At 51.9% G+C, this 21944-nt stretch overlaps 1 protein-coding gene across 1 annotated transcript; it reads right to left on the reverse strand.

Moving 5' to 3' along the window:
• Positions 1–227: 227 nt before the first annotated feature.
• ASB10 (ankyrin repeat and SOCS box containing 10) lies at positions 228–17054 on the reverse strand (the record flags this gene model as incomplete). The annotated part of the gene is made up of 6 exons (XM_082304328.1): positions 228–413; positions 660–773; positions 2139–2643; positions 3199–3466; positions 8227–8516; positions 17005–17054. The coding sequence occupies 6 exons, from the start codon at positions 17052–17054 to the stop codon at positions 228–230; spliced, it is 1413 nt and encodes a 470-aa protein (XP_082160454.1).
• Between the last annotated feature and the right edge of the window lie 4890 nt (positions 17055–21944).

The raw sequence follows: 21944 nt of genomic DNA on the forward strand, positions 1-21944 counted from the left end.
GAGATTGTCCTGATTAGTATGGGTAAACAGAATGCTCCAAAACAGGTGCATGAGGCCGAGCACAAGGCTGGCTGGGGCAGGGACACGGTGACAGGTTTGGCAGAGGGGGCTGACGTGGCCTGGCAGGAGGTGTGCAAGGGGACGGGGTTAGCTGGGAAGGCACAGACTGCGCCAGCAAGGGTGGAACATCTGCACAGAAAGGCACAGTAGGACTGGAACCGCAGCCCTTAGTAGAGGACGTCCTCAAAGCTGAGCAGCAGGAAACGGTGCAAGGCACTTGGCAGGTGCAGCTGAGACAGGACCAGAAGCAACCGGCCCTCCAGGAAGGTCCTGAGTGTGTAGCGAGCCAGGTGCTGCAAGGAGCGAGGTCTTTGCTCCAGGGAGAAAAGTGACTGGTAGAAACGTGGGTATTTCTACAGAGAGAGAAGAGAGGACCAGAGGCAGATAAAGCTGAAGATACCACCCTGGGAGCAAAGGTAGAACCAGACATACTTTACCTTATTCACTATGGTGCATCCTCCCTATCCCCCAACACCACCTCCCCTGTGCCCTGCAAATCTCCGCCCAGCCCCAAACCACCCTCAGCCCCAAGCCTCCCTGGCACCCTGCTATGGTAGCCCGGCTGCATGTTCTCCAGCCGACAGCATTCATTCCCTCACCTGTACAACCTCTACTGGAACGGCTTCCACCCAGTCCTCGGAGACACGCACGTGATCATAGCTGTTCATCAGGGCCTCAATGACTCGCGGGCAGGTATGGCAGTACCGCAGCACCTGTGCCAGGGACGGAGCAGATGAACACAGCCTTTGGACAGGGTCCTGCAAGCCCCACCTTCACCTCTAAAAAGCTGCACATGCTCAAAACCAGCGTTGGTGAACCTAGGGAACTCATGTCCTTCCCTCATGCTGCCCCAGGAGATCAAACCCACTGATGGTGGGAAATGCCAGAGCACCATTCCTGCAAAGAGGGTGACTGAGCCAACATCCAACATGCACAGCACAGTTGCATTCAGCACAACCCACAGCCTCTCCTCAGATGCAGGAACTAATGTATATGGCTGGGATGCAGATCTCCTTCAGCTGCCTCACTGCTGCAAGTAGCTCACAAGCAACCAACACTCTGCTTTACGCCAGTCACCTTTCCTCACATTTTTCTAGTTAGAGCATGAAGCATTCTGAGGCAAGGACTGACACACATTTTGTGTGCAGCAAGACTAAGGCATGCCATGCCTCTGTAGCAGGCTACACAGTGGTGTCAGGGATGTATTGTGCCTGTTCAGCGTGGGGCTGCAGAGACATCCTGTATCTGTGCTGTGTGCAATGGGTGTCCTAAGAAGCACTGTGCCCATGTCAGCTGCCACACAGAGCCCCAGGAAGACATCATACATATTTTGTGCAACACATCTCTGGGGTATACCATGCCCATGTTTTAACAACACATGTAGGTGCAAACACCACACTGGTGCTATGTATCTTGCCCCAGCGGCGTGGCCTTTGGAGCACACCCCACCCGTGCATAGCTGCACAGAGGCAGATCCCCCCCGGCTCTTGGCTCCCACTCCCTATGGCCCAGGCCAGCAGTAGCTGTCAGAGTCTATTCCGGCTGTACGAGTGATCCTCATTATCTGGCGTTAATAGGAGATTAATTAGTGTTAATTGTTGATTTTCCTGTATTTTCCCAAAGGGGAGAGCAATCTGCTGATCTCCGGGCTGGGTAATTATTGCACTGCTCAGGAATTAAGACAGGAAATTAACCCTTTGTTTGCTGGTGTCTTGCAGAGACAGTACGAGCTGGAGGGTATGCCCCAAAGAGGAAACTCCTCCCCTGAGAGGAAAAGGGCCAACACTTTCTGGGGCAAGTGATTATGGAGACTGGGTAAGTACTGTCCACACAGTTTAGCAGACAGAAGCAGGAGAGTCCTACAGGAGAACATACCCCAGGAGAAAACTGCAGGGAATTCCTTACCAGTAATCCCAATTCCCCCTCCCCCAGCCCCTGGGAAGAGATAGGCAGGACAGCAAGCAGGCTGGCACAGAACAAGCCCTGCTGTGACAGAAACCTCCTTGCTGTTACTGGTGCCCTGATGTTCACAGCCTTCCCTTCCCACCATGCTCCCAGCACAGCTATGAGCCCCGCACCTTGAGGAGGGAGCCAGGCCAGATGCGGATGGCACCGTAGTTGAGCAGGGCTTGCACCACAAGCTCTGGGTGGTGCTCTAGCTTGTAGGCAGTTGCTTGCAGGATATTATGCAGTGCCGTGTTGCCACTGTAGTTCATGACGTTGACGTTTGCACCCCGGGCCAGCAGTAACTCTGCTACTTGAGCATTGGCGTTCTTGCAGGCCAGGTGAAGTGGGTGCTGGCGGTCCCTGTCTGCAGCATTGATGCTAGCACCACTCTCCACCAGCAGCTGGCAGACCCGGTAGTAGCGGTCCATGTCCTGGGGTTGATGGGGCTGAGCACAGGCAGCATTCAGTGGCGTCTGCCCCTCCTCATTCTTTGCCTCCAGCTCTGCCCCATAGCGCAGAAGCAGCTGGACATGGTCTACTAGGCCATGCCGTGCTGCTACATGCAGTGCTGTGTCGTCTTCCTCCTCTGTCTGACTGTTCACACTGGCGCCATGCTGCAGCAGCTGCTGGACACACCTATGTGGGCCAAGACGACTCGGTGACAGGCTCTCCTCTCCAGCTCCTATCCTACCTCCAACCCCCCCACACACCTCCCATGTCTGTACCATCCCAGGGCTTTCACTTTTCCCAAGAGTCCAAAAATCCCTGCTCCTCATGCCCTGGAGTAGTGATTTTAAGCCAGGATGACTGGTGAGCCGAGATACTGTTATCCTAGTTCTAGCTAACTCTCCACAAGTGGCATCACACCCAGAGTCTGCTCCCACACACCCACGGAGGCCTGTCTGCATAGCGCATGCCCTGAGCTTCGCAATGCGGCCCATCAGCTCTGCATTGCTGGTGGGTAGCAAGACAATGGCACCAAGCTCAGTTGCATCAGCTGAGGACTAAGCTTGCAGTCATCTGCTGGACTTCAGAGGTGGTCCTGGTCCAGGAACAGGCAGTAAGGCTACCCCATTCAGCAGCTATTGCTGCAACCACCAGCCCACCTGCAGGGATGAGTAGGGACCCCTTCTACACAGGATGAGGCTCGAGGGGGAGGGAGGCCCACTATGCCCCCTGGGTAGAACTCACTCAATAGAGTCTGGGCTCTTGCAGAGATGCAGGGGCTTGTAGCCATCCTCAGAGACAGCCTCAGGGTCAGCACCAAAGCCGAGCAGCAGGCGCACGCAGTCTGTCCTGGCTGCCGCACAAGCCTCGTGCAGGGCAGTCTTACCCCCTGGTGCAAAGTTGACAGCAGCACCCCGGAGCAGCAGGAGCCGCAGGCAGTCTGTGTAGCCCCGGCTGGCCGTGATGTGCAGTGGCGTGGTGAGCTCCTGCTCGTAGCTCAGAGACCACAGTCCTGCAGGGAAAGAGAGGTCAGGGAGCCAGGTCCAGCCACAGCGCACAAAAGCACTGGGCCCAGACCTGCCCCTTCCCCCAGGGTACCTGATGTACATCCCCTCTTGAGAGACTCGGGTTTCCCCTCAAAAGACTGCCTCTTCTTGCCAGTCCCTGCTCTGCAAGGTCCCTGCCTTTGGACTGGCCTGCCAAAGGCAAAGGTCTGGGGATGACTCTTAGACTCCACAGCCATGCTGACAGGGAGCTCAAAGGAGCAGGAGCCTTGGGGCAGAGGCTGTTCCCAGAAAGCGTGCTTTTCACCTGCAGCTCAGTCATGCAGCACAGGGTTTCTGTTGACAGGAGTACAGCAGATGAAGGGCCTAGGGGCACAGGCAGGGCTGAAAGCAGCAAGGTGGCTGGGAAGAGCACATGCATGAAGCACCACAGTAAAACAAAGAGATGCTGGAGCAGGCTGCCATGCACACAGGAGATTCAGACAAATCCTGAGCATGGCGCAGACAAGCAAGCTTCAGCGGCAATGGACATCTAGGGCCTAGGAGAGAGCAAGGGGCTGAAACCTGCCAACTGTCAAAGATGCTGACCCAGCTGGAACCATTGCTGAGCTGGTGCGGTCTGCTGGCAAGCAGCCTGCAGCTGTTAGAGGAAAAGGGCTTGTTAAGTCATGCTTCTTGCTGCCCTTCCAGGCTGGGCTGAAGGACTATGTCCCAGACTGCATATGTTCAACACTACATCCCTCTCACCACTTTCTCACAGAAGCAGCATGTGGTCAACTGTGTTTCCCAGGGCCAGGTTCAAACTGAACCATCTTGAGGACCTAACGCAGGGCTATGACAATTTCTTGCCCAGCACAACCCACAGAGAGAACCAGCAGTCCAGCACAGGCTGCACACAGACAGAACAGGCAGACAGAGCCAGGCTACAGGGCCGGTCACAGAAGGAGCACAACCTGGACCCTGAATCTCCTTTGCGCTGTGGGGGAACCCAGGCAGTTTCCAATCACCTGCACAAACCCCTGCTAGAAGAGCCGGGTACCGCAGACACACCTCACACTCCCAGACACATGCACACTCTCCCACAAGCAGCACAGTGCAACCCAACCACATCCCAGGGCTCTCACTCCCACCCCCACGCCTCTGTAACCCAAACAGCACCCATAACACACAATCCCAGCAACAGTAATGCCCTGCAGCATAAGCAAAAGGCTCTGAGCCCCTGTTCCGCTGGGCCACGCTGCCTGCCCGCTGCCCCCCTGCGTACTCAGCCGGCGGAAGTTGAAGCGGTAGTTTTTCCACTCTTCCAGGTCACTGGTATCAAACACAGCATTGGGACTCAGGTTGTTCTGAGGGTTGCTGAGGATCTCGGCCACAATCCCCTGATCCCCAGTCAGCAGGGCCTGCCAGTAGACCTGGGCAAGGCCATCCACCTTCCGCGTGCAAATGGGCTCCTGAATCTTGTCTCCTCTGCCTGTGATGCTACCCATGATGCAGTACCCAGACCCTCTGCAGAAACCAGGGCAGGACCTTCTGCTGCCTCACCGGCCAGGCTTTGAGCCTGTGTGTACAACCCCACCAGTGCCCTGTACGCCGGCTGACGGACTGCCTGCCTGCCCTGGGGTGCTCCGCAGGGAGGGAGGACATGTCACATCACTGCTTGGCCCAGGCTGGGCACAGCTCAGGTCTCAGCTGTTCTATTCTGGGAAACCTTGTGACCAAATGTTTGGGCCAAGAGGTTGATAAGGACACTCCTCCCAGGCAGCAGGATCTCTGCGGTCACTGGCTGTGAAAGGAAAGCCCCTAGGCAGGGCAGGGTAGCAGAGTAGCCTGAAGGGTAGAAATGGAGACAGGACATCACTAAGAAAACAGAGAGGGAAGCAGTCTCACGCCCAACTGGCCTGCTGTCACCCAGCTGCTGCCCAGACCGCAGCAGCGCAACCCAGCTGCCTCCATACATCACCAGCACACCTTTGTCCAGCCCGTGGCTCCTTGCACATCTCCAGCACTGCACCTCCGTTTGCTAGTTCCACCCAAGCCCTTGGCACTAAACAGGTTTTCAAAGAAGCCACAGGAAATTCTTTTTAATCAAAGCTTAAAGCCAAAGGACAGGTAGAAACAGACACAAGGATGGGAAACAGTGCATTACAAGTGAAGTAAAAACATGGAAGGTAATTATCCTTTAGACCCCTGCCTACTTTTCCTTGAAATTCAGCCTTGCAGAGAATTCCTGCATGGTTTCAGTACTCCCTTTCCCATCCTCTGACAGTCCCCTCACTCGGGGTTCCTCACTGCTGGCCTTTCACTTGAGATGGCATTTTCCCCTGTCCCCACTTAGTTGTATAAACCCACCTTACCCCTACTTTGGTTACAGAACAGTGCACTTTGCTGTGTCAGCATTGTGTGCATTTTGTTCAGACCATATGTTCTAAAGACCACATCAAACTGCATGGAAGACTAGTAGTGGTTAGTTTAATTTTGTGTCATGGAACTATTCAGATCACGCAGCTAAAAACAAGTTAAGTGACCTCAACAGACCACCAAGCAACAATTACCTGGGGGACCAGAGAAAAGTGTAAGATAGGGAATGTTACCCTTCTCAGTAATGAAAATAAATGACCATGTTCTATACTGACAGTCTCCAACATCCTCTGTCTGTGCAGACTTCACCACCTTGTCTAGCTACAATGTAGTGCATGAAAGGGTAAAAAAAGGGAAGCACCTGGCAGACTTTCTCACCTGATGGGATCCTCTGTTTCCCCAGAGATATAAGCAGGTATCCCATGAGAGCCTGAGGTTCCCGATCACAAAAGCATCGCCAGGGAGGCAAAAGGCTGTGTGAGTTGGTGTCAATAACACCACACAATTTACACTTCCTCTAGGCTTCTTAAAATATCAATATGGGTGACTTGGGAAAGACCAGGTCACTCGAATCTACTTTTAAGATTGTTGGCTGGGTAAGTTTTAAGAAACTGTCCCTGCAGGCCAGTGAGATACATAACCAAAGCCTTAGGTAGCACAAAGATTAGCTTTGGGTTTTGTTCTATACCCTTATCTGACAAATTTGGCAGTACATTTTCAGTCTGTGCTTGATGAATGATCTTGTTTGGTTGGGTTTTTCACATCTTGAAATTTTGGTGATAAGAGCATCTTCTGTGTGAAGTTGTTTTACATCAGCTGTTCTGTTTTCTTTGTGGCACTAATCTTTACAAGCAGACTGACTTGCTGTCAAGTGTCTGTCAGCCCAGCATAAGACAGGAGTTAAAATATGCAATTAATATTTTTCTGATAAGTGGTCCCAGTTACACAAAAGGTAATACCTTTTGTTTTTTTATTCCTAAGTAGACTGTAACGATTCAAAACCTGGGTTGTACAAATCTTGGAACTCAGTAAATAATATTCACCACCCACAAGTAGCATCACTCGCATCTGCAAGCCCATCCTATCTGTTTGCCTCTTGCTAGTGTGGATCCCCACAAAACACTTGGTCATGGTCAAGCTTTACCAGTGTGCTCCATAGCTTTGTGACGGGACACTTGAAAAGACCCCACACCACTGGGAACATGGCCTTCATCAAGAGCTCTTCCATTCTGGAACAGGGGGGCTTTTGCCACAAACCTTCTATGGAAAAGAGTGGTGCAATTATGGCCCCTTCACACCTGATGCTCCCCATCTTAAATTCTGGGAGTCTGCCTGCACCGCACTACTAGCAGAGAGCCGCAAGGACGTGCACTTCCAGATTGCTAAGCACATCTCTCCCTTTAACGTATCAGCTATGCTGCTTACTGAAAGGCTCATAGATGACATTGATGAGAAGGTAAGCAAAAAGGACCAGAGAGTGTGGAAGCATGTGTGGTAGACACAAGATGTATCTGGGCAAGGTACAGTGAGGTGAACAGGGAGGAAACACCAAGGATGACCTTCTACACCTTCTACCTCCTGTCACTCAGGACAAGCTTGCTTCCACCATCTATGATCTCTCTGGTAGACTAGATTTCTGCTCCCCTTGCCCAATCCATCTCACAGAATATAACAGCTTGCAGGGTGCAAAGCCCACATGTGAAAGAAAGCAAAACAGCAAATGCTTTTGTTCTGGAGCAAAGCCCCCTCCAGCTGATCACTGTTAGTCCTCCCACATCAAGCCCCCTGCAGCTTCTCAGTGTTTGGAGCAGGTACGCCAGCAGCAGGAACAGGTGGGTATGGAGCAATTGTGGCTTGGTCCCCAAGCAGCTGCCGACAAGGCTGAAGCACAGCCATGGCTCTGCCTCAGGATATGGGCTAAGCCCTGCCCGAAGGGCACTGCTAGGACCCCCTGCTGTTCCCAAAGCATGTCACAGCCTCCAGTTTTTAATGAACTGAAGTAACAGACCCAGCTTAAAAGATAAGACAGGAAAAGCATTCTTATGCCACCTGATGCCTTCTTACCCAAGCACTCTCTCCACCTCACACATATTTCACATCTACCCCAGCAATCTCTAACAGGACAGTCCTGATGTTTTTTCCTTTCCAGCAGCCCTTCCAAGGGCCAGATTCTCACCATTTCCCAGTAGATCTGCCTCTGGCCACCTTCAACAAGCCTGCTACCATTTGTTCTACAGCCCTGGAATCCTCCTTCCTCATCCAAAAGCTTTTCTTCCCAAGTCCTTCTTCCACCACCCTGTTTCCACCACTGGGGATTCCTCTCAACACTTTTCTCAGGTGTCTGTGCTCTTTCCCTGGTCCCCATCCTGGGCGCTTCCCATACCCCCACGTCCCAGCCCTGCACACCCACCGAATTTTCTGCTAGTCCAGCGCAGCTCATCACCCTTGGTCTCAATGATGAGATTGATGGCTGCGCTCTTGGTGAAGTACTTCCGCAGCATCTCCAGGTCCCCAGTGAAGAGCGCATTCTGGACCAGCAGATCCCGGCACTCCAGTGGCTCCAAGCGGCTGTTCTGGCATCCCTGGCCAACTGGGTTCAGGCTGTGCTCGCTGTGGTGGTACTGGGGCCTTATACGCCGAGAGTACTTCCACTGATCCAGCTGTTCCTCGTCCAGCTGCAGCAAGCGTTGTGTGGCAGAGCTGAAGGGAAAGGTGCAGTCCATCACAAGGAACAAACAGGACAAGTCTGAACCTTACAGTAAACAAGCTGCTACAGGCAAAGAGCCTCTTATCCAAGACTATGTCCTTTGCAGGTTGCCCTTGGGTTCCAGCTCTCCAGCATCTGGCTGGATTCAGGCACAGGCCTGACTCATCCAGTATAAATAGTCCTGCTTGGCAGCTCCCCTCCTTCCAAGAGCTTATTTTCAGCTGCTGGATGCAATCACCAGCACAGATTAGGCACAGGAGAGGAGTAGCAGGCATCCTTGAAACACTCTCTGTGTACTTGCTAGTTTGCTCTTCAAAGTCTCTGCTCTGCACTGTGCTCCCACTTGAAAAGAAACAGAGCAAGGTAGGGGCAATCGCAGTGCGGGGTAGCTAGGGAAAGGCCTGCAGCAGAAGTGGTGTCAGAAGTCATAAGGGACTGAGTACAGAGGCCTTCCCCACAGGGACAAAAAAAAACCCTCACAAGCCCCCCCACACTGCTCTTGGGAACCCAGCATCTGCCCTAGGGCAGCGAGGCTGGCTGCCTAGAGATGGCTGAGCAGAATAGAGGAGGGCACGTAGGCAAGCTCTGTGAAAAGCAGCTTGTATGACATGAACCAAGTTCCCTGGCAATAAGGAAGACAGTCTCCCATGCAAACCTCAAGAGGTTGACAGGTGTCTTCAGGCTTCTGAGGGGCATATGCCCATCCACTCCTCCAGCCATAGTGGGTCACACCTGGAAGGGTGAAAGATGCTGAAGGGCCCTGCCCTGCCCCAGTTATCACAGCTCACTCTGCAGGACATTAGCTAAGATGTTGTGGTAGCTTGACATAGGTTTGGGACCTGTTTACCCTCAAATTACTCTCCTGTAACTAACCTGTCAATTGCTGTGTCCCTGCCAACATGAGAACCTTCCAGGGGGCAGGCTGTGAGCACCAGCAATGACAACAGGGACTCATTAGCTGCTGGGGGAATTTCAGCCAGTCTTCTCTTCCCAATCCTATAACAGAGTGTTTGGGGTTGCTGGAGTGACGCAGCAGAGACCCACAAGAGTGCCTGAGGGCTAATGAGGGGGGCCGTGCACCCAGACCACATACCTCTACCTGGAACTGCTACACTGACCCACTGACTCTCTCCTGGACCATGCTGTCCCACTAGACGACGAGGTTTTGTTAGAAGCCATGGCACCGGCCCACCTGACTTATCTCCTGGACTGCACCATCGATCCTGCAAAATAGGCAAGTTGTGTCACTTGTTATATATTTTATATATATAACTAGAAGGTTTTTTGGGGTTTGGGTGTTTTTTCTTTGATTTTGGGGCTGGTTTTGGGGGGAGGGGGTGTTGTTATTTTTGCTTTTTTCTTTGTTTGGGGGGGGAAGTTCTTTGGTTGTTGTTTGGCTTTTTTTTTTTAAAAAAAAAAACAACACCAAAAAAACCCACAAAAACAAAACAAAACAAAAAAAAACCACAAAAAAAACCCCAAACAACTGAGCCCATTTATTCTTTACCCTGTCAACTTGGTTCCAAACTGTGACAGAGTTGTTTCTGGTGGGGACAGACAGGGAGCTAGGCTTTGCTTGTGTTCCTTTTGGTAGCTGTTTCCAGTGTGGAGAAAAGGCCTACGTAAGAACGGGGAAGCCCAAAAGGGTCCATGAACTAGTCCCAGGTCTGCTGCCTGCCTTCAAGAGCTGCCAGGCACACTCCCCATTGCCACCACACAGATACTCTATGCCCACGAGCAGTTTGCAGTGTCTCACTGGTGCAGCACTGGGGTCACCAGCACACTTGTTCTCCAGAAGGATGCAGCAGCCGTATCTCCAGCCCCACTTTGCAATCCACATTCAAGCTTAACAAAGTGAATGCCCAGGCACAGGTATGAGAGGAGGGCACATCTAGAGCACGCTGGCCAGAAGGATCTGCTGGTCCTCAGAAGGGCTCAGGGCCTGCCTCAGCCCCTCATTTGCTGCAGGATCTGCCGAGGAGTCAGGCAGAAGAGGCACTCGGTGGTTCCTCCCTGTGCTCCACTTCCCTGTGCCATTTGTACAGCAAGACCAGCAAAGAGCTGACAGGTCCAAGAGCTCCCAGGCTGATGTAGGCACTAAGAATGGCAGTAGATGCCTGTCGTGGTTTAACCCCAGCCAGCAACGAAGCACAACACAGCCGCTCACTCACTCCCCCTCCCCAGTGGGATGGGGGAGAGAATCAGAAGAGTAAAAGTGAGAAAACTCATGGGTTGAGATAAGAACAGTTTAATAATTGAAATAAAGTAAAATATAGTAGTACTAGTAATAATAATAAATAATAATAACATACAAAGCAAGCAATGCACAATGCAATTGCTCACCACCTGCTGACTGATGCCCATCCCATCTCTGAGCAGCAGTCCCCCCCTCCCGGCCAACTCCCCCAAGCTTATATATTGAGCGTGACGCCATAGGGTATGGCATAGCCCTGTGGCCAGTCTGGGTCAGCTGTCCTGGCTGTGCCCCCTCCCAGCTTCTCGTGCACTGGGCAGAGCAGGGGAAGCTGAAAAGGCCTTGAGTGGTGTAAGCACAACTTAACATACTGATGTTTTAGTTGTTGCTATCAACATTATTCTCATACTAAATCCAAACCACAGCACTGTGCCAGCTACTAGGAAGAAACTTAACTCTATCCCAGCCAAAACCAGGACAATGCCACTACTGTAAGGATTTTCATATAAGCTCTGGCTCTCCCTCCAGACACAGCTACAGTCCAAACACACCTAGAGACCTCTCCAGCCTCACTCACATGTGGCGAGCTTCACCACACCACAGAACCCCATCACAAGCATATCTGTACACACATGCTCAGTGGCCTTGTTTTTCTTCTGTACACAGCCCCCTCCCAAACCCTCGCCCCCCTCAGCGGTTTGTCCCCCTTCTTCACACTGACAGGGGCCAAAACTGACAAACAGCTGTCCTGTCCCAAGACAGCATGTGCAGAGCTCATCAGAACTATTTATTATTACTTCTTTTGTTTGTTTCTTTCTTTCTTTTCTTTTTTTTTTTCTTGTCTTTCCCTTATGCCTCCTTTCCTTCACTTCTGCTGTCTCTTGCACTGCCTGGAGCCACATTTTACCCAGGCCTGTCTTCATTTACCAGTCCTGCAGAGAGAGCAAGTATGCAGGGAGTAAAAAAGGCTGCAAAGGAGGGTCACAGCACAGAAGACAGAAATTGGCTTGGGGCAGGAGGAAAGGCTGGCCATTTGTCCAAAGTACAAAGGAAATGAGACAATCAGACTGAAACTATCTGGAGAGGAACAGTCAAGCAGGAGAAGGCAGAGGGGACAGGTTGAATTACCTGCAGACTCCACCAGGCTCCCCTCCCTGTAGATGGGACGCACCTTGCTCACCAGCTGCAGGAGCTCACACACTTCCACTACATGCTTCTTGGCCAGCTGCAGGATGCAACACTACCAGCACCAATGCTCACAGCCTGCACTGTGTGGCCTTGGCTGTAGCCTCTGACACCTTGACCAGGGCACTGATGCCCAGCCTGCTGGTAAGAACATCCTACTTGCTTTTGGATCAGTCACTGCCAGGTCTCTGAATAAAGCAGAGTGCCCCTGAGAGGACACCATGGCAGGAAGGGTGGAGAGAGAGCATGACAAATAGCCAGTTTCCTCTGGCCAGATAAGGGGCTCAGGGCCACAGCCCCAACTTGGGAACTTGGAGTACAGAGAAGGCTGGATTCTCTCAGAGACGAGGAAAAGGAGAAACTAAGGAGAACTCTTAGTTTCTCTCCAACCCGTCTTTCCACCTCCTGCTGCTCCTGCCACTGGAACCAATGGCATCATGCTTCCCCCAGCCGTGGGCTTGGGCACAGAATCCAAACCTAGGCCTTCACATACAGTACTATTCACACACCCTACAACCATCCAGGAAAGGCATCCAGGAGGAACACCCCGACTGCTGGGCTGAGGCCAGGTCTCTAGCCATCGCACCCAGAATGCTGGCAGAGGGCAGGCAGTGCTTTCGCACTCAGGGAGTTTCACAGACCTTGGGCTAAGTGGGTGTGCAGTTCTGCCTTTGCACCAGCTACCCTGGAGATTTCCTCCTGTTCCCATGACTAACAACAACCAAAAACACCCCACCATAAAAAAAACCCACACAAACACCAAAAAAACCCCACCAAACAACAAAACAAAAAACACACCAAAAAACAAAACCCACAAAACACAACCAACTACACACACACACGTACACACACACCCTGCTCCCAGCAGGGCCTTTCCTTCGTGTTTGACAGGGCTCTGGCATCTGCCCTGGCCCCACAGCAAAAGAGGTCCTTTGCTTGCTCTGCCCAACAGGTCACAGGAGGGAGGGCAGGACCATCTGTCCCCTCGGCACTCATCTGGCAGCAGTTGTCCAGCTACTGGCACAAGGCTTTACCTTCAAATCCAGTTTACTGACCCCACTCACTGCACACCCCATAGTCCGAGTGGCAAATAAAAACAGGCTCCTCCTCAATGGTTTTGCATAGTACCTTCATACCAGGGACACAGGGCCTGTGTGATGCACAGATCAGCAGCGCCCAGTCCTCTGGCCCCAGTGATTTCAGGGCCTTTAGCAAGTCCTTCCTCAGATGCTTTGGATCTGTCTGTGAGGAAGAAGAGGGTCCTCAAAGGTCAGAGTGAAGGGGATCATGTGCAAACCCACGACCCAAGGCTGACCAGAGTGAGGAGGATGCACATCCTTGAAAAAAATAAGTGTTGCAATTTTTTTTCCCAGTGATCTGTCCACTTCTAAACATCGTTGCTCTTATTCCAAGAGATTTGTTTTATCTCTTACTAAATCATCTATTTGGTTTATGATTATGCCTGCCTTGTGTCAGGGGACAAGATGAACAGAGAAATCAGAAAGGTTACAGCACATTTCTTGTATAACAGAGCATGAGAGACATGGAATCTCTAGCCCAACAGTAATGCAGGTGTGTCCATTTACACATGCTCGTCTGCCCCCAAAAGACAGATTTAGGGAGAGTACCTTGTTACTGGCAAAGTCATTGTGTAAGCTACGAGCCTAAAGATGTAGCATATGGCCCTATCAGGTCAGAGGCTACCCAGGAAACCATGATTTCATGCAGATATTAGCTGGTCACATACACTAACATGATGTATTAGATGTTGCCACGTTCAAAAGGTCCTGATGACACATAGTAAGCTACTGGAGCCCATACTGTTTTCAAGTCTTGAACTATTAGCTCTTAGTTTTCTACCTTCAGCATTAATAAACCCTGGTTTTGTTTTACTGTTAAACCTGCTGGGCATACAGAAGCCACTGTACTGGCTTGAAGCCAAAAGCAAAGCACACACCTCTACAATACAGTAGATGAAAGGAAAGAGGGATCCAAAAGAACTTGCACCTTAAGCCTAAGAAGGGGGACCAGCAGCTAGATCCTGCTAGTCTGCAAAAGGTTAATGCAATAACTGCGTTAGCCAGCTGCTGCTGTTTTAGGAAAGCCTTTACTGCAGCAAGCACAGAGAGTCCCTCCCGTAAGCAGAGGTAGCAGAGAGAGACCTCACAGAGCTTCAGACCAGGCTCCAAGGAAAGAGTAAGTAGAACATGTCTGATCCTCAAGACAACATTACTGAGCTGAAGCCCTCATTCACAAGTATGGCTGCGAGATGTGGGGACCAGGTTAGAGACCCTCTTGTGGGCAGAGGAGGTTGTCCTTCAAACACTTGTCGGGATGGCTCTCACACAGCAGCACGTGGGCTGGGGCAGTAGCCACCCTCAGTAATACCTTCTCTGCTGCTCAGGAGCAACTTGCTATGGCAGAAAGTCATTCAGAAGAGCTTTCCAGGCTCGCTTACTTCTGACACAGGCAAGCCAGCTTCTCATGGAAGAGGCCCCGACAAGGATAGCACATGGCAGGGATTGTGAATTGCATTATTAGAAATTGATGGGTTTCTAACCCAGCTGGAAGCGAAGTTTGACTATACAAGCTGACAGCCCACCTCTCTCTCTCTCTCTAGGTCTCACCTCCTTCTCCCCAGGTTTCTTATAAAATTAATTTTCATTCCCAACCCAGATTACTCACAGCTACAGCAACTTTGCTAGCTGCAGTGTCAGAAGCAGGTGAGAGAGGCCTTAACCAGAGCTAGAGTACAGGAGTCTGAGTGGGGAACACCAGCAGAGACTTAGCCCAAACAGTCAATCTCAGGTGAGCCAGCCCCAGCTCCACCCACAGCCTTGCTCAATTACTAGTTCACTAGCTATGCATTCCTACCCATGGTGCCTGAAACACTGGGCTCTTTTCCTGACCTTACTGCCTTCTTTGCCTTGTGTGGCTTCTCATCTTCTTGGTCCGTTGCCACATTCAGTATCTGTGGCTTCTCTCTCAACAGCTCATCGTGAACCTGGAGAAAAGAATACCTCAACATAGCACCTGGCAGAGATGAACCAGGAGTCTAATGGCCCCCTGGTCTTCAGCTCTAACCAGGAACACCGTCCCTAGAGGCCACAGCACACGCTAGCCATTCCCAGCCTAACTCCCTCCTGCACACGGACACAGGTTGCACAGAGCAGTGATAAATTGAGCTTTCTCCAGGAAGAAACAGCCATTAACACTTTCTGAAGCCAGAGAGCTCTGTTCTCCAACTCCATGAAATCACAAAAGCCCTTCCATTTCCCTTCAGCATCTCCAAGCAAAACACCCACAGTTGCCAAGTAGGAAGGTCCACAGGGCACATTCAAGACAACGAGGGCCCATCCCCTCACCTGCAGGCAGATCTCTTTTTCCACCTCTTTTCTGTGTCGTGATCAGCTTCAGGTCATAGTGTGGGACTTGGTCTGCAAAGATGGGGCAGCTGAACTTCACCAGATTCACTCTTCCAGCTCCATTTTATCCTACCTCCCAAAGGCACAGTGCTTTTTACCTTAGGCCTCCCTATCTCCACATCTGTCAGGAGAATATCTCATCACATCTCTCATCCCCTCGTTCATTCTCATGTCACACCCTCCCTGCTTGCGTTTCAGCCCACTGCCACCACCAGGGAAGAACTGCTGTCTTCCCCCGAGCAGAGCCCACCCTACAGATGGGTGCTCCCTACAGCACCGCTGAGCCACCCCCCGGCAGGGCAGCTGCACAGGCAGCTGAGAGACACGCGACACAGCTTGGCTTGGATGAGCTGAACCACAATGCACATGAAAAATAAAGCTTGGCAGACAGAGCAGCCAGGTTCTCCCCACCTCCAACACACCAGACAACACTCAGGGGCTCAGCAAGGCAAGCCAAGCATCCCAGGCATATGCAAACCGAAATGCCTGCATTTGGCATTGCCCACCATCCACACCAAGATGTGCTAATAAGCAAGCAACTGGAAACTCAAGATGGGCTCATGCCTCTTGCACCACAGCTGTAGCCACAAGAAGTAGCAAGTGGAGAGCAGATACCCAAAGCCCTATGTGTAGAAGATGAAATGTAGTGTCCTGAAGAATAAACCCACCACAGACAGTCCTGTTCTCTGAAAGCAAGGTTAAGGTTTCAGCTGGAGCCTTACTACTCACAGGCACATGCAGAGGGAGAGAACAATCAGGGCAATACACCATCTACAAACAAACATATGCATATAAACCATTCAAAGTTCCAGCCATTAAGTATCAGCTTCTGGTTTCTTGATCTATGTTGCATTTACAGCAGCTCCAGTCCCCTCCTAAACACAGCATGCAGCCGTATTACTTGGACAGTACATTGTGAATGCTCCATTGATTGCTGGCAGCAACATGGATGAAGGCAGCACATCCAGGCTCATTGCAAAGCACTTCCTTGCCCCAGATTACATCAGTTAGCACCCCTTCAGCATAAGGCTGTGGGACCCAATCCCTCCATCCCAAGACCATCCCACCACATACGTTTGCCAAACACACTGGCAATTCAGACTCATCAGCCCAGGGGCAGGATGGGGGAGAATTCCACCTCCTGAGAAAGTCTGCTGCCTCAACCACAGATAGGCCCCCATGTTTTGTACCTTGCCCTTCCTCCTCTGATTTGACAGCCTCTGCCCCTACTCCAGCTTTGCTTCTGCCCAGTGGTCTTTTCTGACAAAAGGATGCTAACGCCAACCATTTCCTATTCAGGAAAGCAGCCAGCAAGGCCACTGTGCAAGGGACACAGACATCAGAACCCAGCATGCTCTTAGGTATACCTGGGGGCTTGATCCTCACCCCACTAATGTTTGGTCACAAGGTGGCACCAAGCAAAACCACAGCTGGGACCCTGGCTAGAAGGGGCTGAACATGATCAGGAGGGAGAGGACAAGGGGAGAAGACTGAATACTGCTCATGCCATCAAGGCCAACCGGACAAGGATAGGGTGGTACCAGGAGCCTTGTACTACAACATAGGATTTCTGTTTTGCACAGGTTGGGAGGACAGTGGAGGGTGCCCATGCAGCAGTCAGAGAGGAATAGGCATAGAGGGATAGCAGCAAGGCCACCCTCCCATTCAGCCACTAACCAGCACTCAGGGAACCACTGCTGAAGCTGCTGCTCCATCCGCTCCCTCATGCCTAGTCTCTCCAGTTCACGCAGCTTCCTGTGGACATTCAAGAGCACGTGCTGGTACTCAACTTCATAGTCAGCCTGGTGCAGGTGCTGCAGCTTTCTCCCAGCTGTGCCCAGAGCACAGCAGCTAAAAGCCTTGGGGCTGCAGGGTCTGGAGCCTGCAACAACACAAGTTCAAGGGATTGTCAGAAAGTAAGCACAGTTCTGCATTGAGCATGGAGCACAGGTGAAGGACAGGACACCCGAGAGACAGTCCCATTACCAAGCATGCCCCACACATCCCCATTCCAAAGGCCAGCACCAATTGCCATGGCCATGCCCCTTAATCCTCCTGCTGCAGAGGACACCAGGCCTGCCTTACCAAGTAAATTTCTCCCTAGTGCCAAGCAGAAGCAGCCATGGCGGGGAAGACACATTAGGAGCATCAGAAAGAGGTGGTGTGAGGAGTGAGCAGTGTGCGTGTAAACGAGCCTGTAACGAGTTTGTAATATGCATGTGTGGCGCGGCCTGCGCAGCGTCATCACAATGGCACAGGCACTTTCCCGCCTCATTGCCTCCCAAATGGATTTTAAATATCATTCCGAGGACACAATTATTTAAAACGCTGAACTAAACACTCGCTAATGGGAAAACGGCGTGTGGCCTGCAGCAGCCATTCCTCATGGGGCCACTCTGCCCATGTCATCCTCTTCTCCAGCCCCACACCCTGCACGGGGCCACATGGAAGCATCCTCCTCCCACTTGGAGACCATGTAGGGTACCACTAGGTAACCATCCGGAGCCCAGCCCAATACACATTGCTTATGTGAGAACACACTTTTTGTCCCCCATCCCACTTCTGTCGACAGGCCCCAGAGAAGCACTCTGCCCTGTCCAGGCTTCTCAGCACCCGGGGCACTGCAAGTCAGTCACTGGGGCTCCGACAGTCCCCATCTACAGCTCCATACACAGGCATCGGGAAGTACCTCGCCAGACAGCGGGTCTTTCAGTCTCCCCCCGTGTTTGGCAGCAGGTAATACAGGGCTATACAAGGGGAGGACATTAGAACAAGGATGCCTTCTGACTCCCATTGTTATATGGCTCTGGAAATTACGAATCTCAAATAAGACTTACTCTTTCATATAATTAACTTATGAATACCTCCCCCACCCCTACTGCACAATCCCAAGCAGGGAAGAGGAAGGAAGGCTGTTATTGTCGGCTACATCCAGGACTCCAGAGTGAACCGAGTACAAAGAGAGAGAACAGACAAGGAAACAAACTATTTGCAATAATCCTTGCTGGGGAGAACATAGATGGAGAACAGCTCCAAGGACACCACAGCCCCTCGGTCCCGTTACAGGGCTGGCAGCATCAGGGATAACAGCGCCTCAGACAGCAACGTGTGTGCTCATTGAGGAGTGCCTGTCTGACCTTTGATCATCGCTCATCTCCCTTTCTCCAGGCAGGGATTCTGGGCCACCATGAGTTACGGACTCAGAGTTACCATTACTCAGAGACAACAGCCTACCTCAGACCAAACCAGAAAAGGGAAGGGACATAGACCGGCACTGTCCCCACACACCAGCAGCTGAGCACAGAGAGGATGAGAGTCCCTTGCTGGAACCCTGGCTGCACTTCAGAGGTTCATATTTTAACAGCTTTGGCATCACCAGAGCTATCCATCACCAGCTCATTTTCCTCCGAGTGCTGAACCGTTCCTGCCTATGCTATTTGGAACAGTGTCTAATGATGCACCAGAGCAGCCACCTGGCAGCACTGCTGCCAAGGGACACAACAACATGGGAAGAGAAACGCACACAGGTCTGCACACTGGTGCCAGCCTCCATTGCCCAAAAAGCTCCCTCCCCTCAAACCTGCACCACTCATCATAGAGCAGAGACACGCTCTGCCTCACGGTCCACCACCCTATGAGAGAAAAGAGCACATACTCTTAAGTCATGGTTCTCTTACAAAAAGGAAAACAGAGAACACAGGCATTACTGATATTTTTATGAACACTTTGATTCAGTTTGTCACACTATAGCATTCTTTTTGAGGGGTTTGAAGAATGGACCAAGGCAAAAAAAAGAGGTTGCTTCTAGCTCATGAACACATATAGCTTGGTAAGAACAAATCAGATGGACATAGACATGGGCTCAGGGACACGCAACATGACAGTGCACTAAGAACTCGCCGGGAGAATTGCAAGGACACAGGCAGATCTGGAAAAAAGACAGGTTTACACAGACCAAAGCAGTCCTAAGACACTTTGGAAGACTGCCTGCATGGGCTCCGAGTTAAGGTTTGCTTTTTATTGTAAGCCGAGTGCTTCTGGGTCATTTTCGCAGTGACCTTTTTATTGTGAAACCCTGCTGGTTGGCACAGTCTACCCCCTCCTCCCAAAGCAACTTCATTCAGATCTCACCTGATCCACTAGATCATCATGGCACAAACAGGGCATGGAGCCACAAGTCCAGTCTGGAAGAAGCCGAGGTGTGGAGCAGTCATCACAAAAGCTAATCCATGCTAAGCATGCAGAATGATCCCTCGGGAAAGGACGACTGTGTTTGACACCCTGTGTAGCTGTATCAGGGCAGCTCCATGGGGAGGTACTGTGGGGAAACAAGCAGCAAGACTCCTGCACAGTGAAAGATGAACCCGCCCCCGTATGGGAAATGCAAAAGAGACAATCTGGGAAGGCTCAGTGCAGAACTCACCATTCCAAGAGCAACCATCTCCTTCTGCCTCTCAAGCTTGGTGCATCTGCACTGCAGGCTGCCCTTCCAGGTCTGTGAGGAAACAGGGATGTAGTAAGAGGGATACGAGGCCAATCACCAACTCCATCTTTCCAGCCTTTTGGGGGGGGAGGGGGGGGGAAAGGGGGAGGGGGAGCGGTGAAGCAGGGTGCACAAATTGCAGTATTGGAGAATCAAGCACCTGCACCACTAAAGCCTCCCTCCTCTTGGGCTCACCCCATGCTAAATGCTCTACCAGACACTTCCAGTAAACAGCCACTCATCTCCCCATAAATCAGCACCTTACCCACACAGACGGCCAGTTATCTGCTAAGAGAGCCAGGGTACCACAGAGGGAAGTTGCATGGTCCACAGGCAGCCTGCTTGGAGCTAGGCAGCACCGGGCCCCTGCCCATGCAGCAGAAATACGTTTGACATCGGGTAGTCAGAGAGAACCACCTCCAGGGCAGAAGCAGAACTGCAGTTCCAAGTTATTCACGAACACTCTCCATCCCACAAAAAGCATGACTGCACATCGTAGGGCTAGCGAAATGGGAGTGCTGCTGGAAAGGGGAGTAAACACACACTGTGGCCTAGGGAGCAACGGAACAGACTGGGCAAGGAGACGGACTGCTCACCTTCCAGATGCAAATGGCAGCCTGCTCATAATCCCGCTTCCGATGCTCTGCAGCCGGCCGAGTCTCCCCCATGAACCTGGCTCACCGGCAGCCCTGCCAGAGCCTCTCCAACACCCGCACCAGCTGCACAGCCTCTCCCCACAGCACAACTGGCCACAAGCGCTAGAGGAAACAAAAGCAGCATAGCCCTGTTGGGCGAGATGCTGCTCCAACACCTGTGCTCAGGACCAGTTCCAGCTTGCAGGCAGGGCAGTATGAAGGAAAGAGCACTCTTCAATGCTGTCCTACAGTCAAAAGGAAACAGAGCACCCAGTACAACGTCTTCCCTCCCTCCTCCAGCCAGACCCACACCACAGCAGGAGGGCTGGGACTGAAAGCGATATGCTCGGTCCCAGTTCTGCCGCCTCTTGTACTCCCTCTAGGAGCATCACGTACATCTTGTCTGGCCCACACTGCTGAGCCAGACTGACTCAGACCAGAGACAAGCACCTGTCACAGCCCCATAGCTCATGAGACTCAGCATCACCTCACAAGCCTTGTGAAGTCCAGGATTGCCCCACATACTGTCACCTGGGACCTACCACAGCTCTCGTTCCTCCTGACACTCCTACCTCAATTTTTGCTGCCACCAGAAGACCTCAGAACCAGGCATCCAGTCCCACCGTGCAGCTGGCAGAGGACCTCCACCACATCTCCACCCAGAGTACAGCCCACATCCTTCCGTCACTCTACCACAGACCCTGAGGCAGCACCTCCACGCGGGAACCCGGGGACAGCCCTGCACACCCCGAGAAGGTGCTGCACTCGTGGGGCAGTCAGGCTGTCCCGCCATGGCCCAGGAGCTCACGCCTTCCACCACCCCTCCGGACACAGCACGCACTCAGCCCACGGGCTGCCCAGGTCCTATGCAGCCCACTGTCTCTGACAGCGCCTGCTAACGCTCCCTTCAGGGCCCTGGCTCACTCCGGTAGGAAGCACCCAGGGATATGAACTTCCCAGTCAGCCTGGGGAAAAACAGACAGGGCCAGTCATTAACATGATGGTCCAAGGCAGAATGCAGGAGGCTCAGTCCTAGCCCAGTTTGTAGCCCTGCAGGATAAAGTTCTCTCTTCAAAGGCACTGGAAGCAAGAAGAGATGGAGTCCACAAGTCCTAGAAAGAAAATACCTTTTGTTTCTCCTGTCAGTCCAGCTCCTTTTGCGCTGTTTCTTCCTCCCCTACCTGAAAGGGAGAAATTTTTCACCGCAAGGAAAAAAACCCAAATAAACCAACCAACCAACCCACCCACAACCCATCGGAAAACCCAAAACCCCTTTGAAAACATTTTATAAACATGAGAAAAACCCTCTACCCACTGCTAACTCTGCCCCACTGACACAGAGGGATTTTAGCAATCAGGAACCTGAAAACTGAAATAAGGAGTTTGGAGAACTGGGGCAGAACCTACCCTGCTTCCCAGAATGACCCTAGCTTTCCACAAGTATGCCCTGTAGTCTCTGCTTCTAGTTGTATTCAGCTGTTTTCACACAGCAGCTGTTC

This window comes from Platalea leucorodia, assembly GCF_965183815.1.
Source record: "Platalea leucorodia genome assembly, chromosome: 1".
In the NCBI taxonomy this organism is placed as follows: domain Eukaryota; kingdom Metazoa; phylum Chordata; class Aves; order Pelecaniformes; family Threskiornithidae; genus Platalea; species Platalea leucorodia.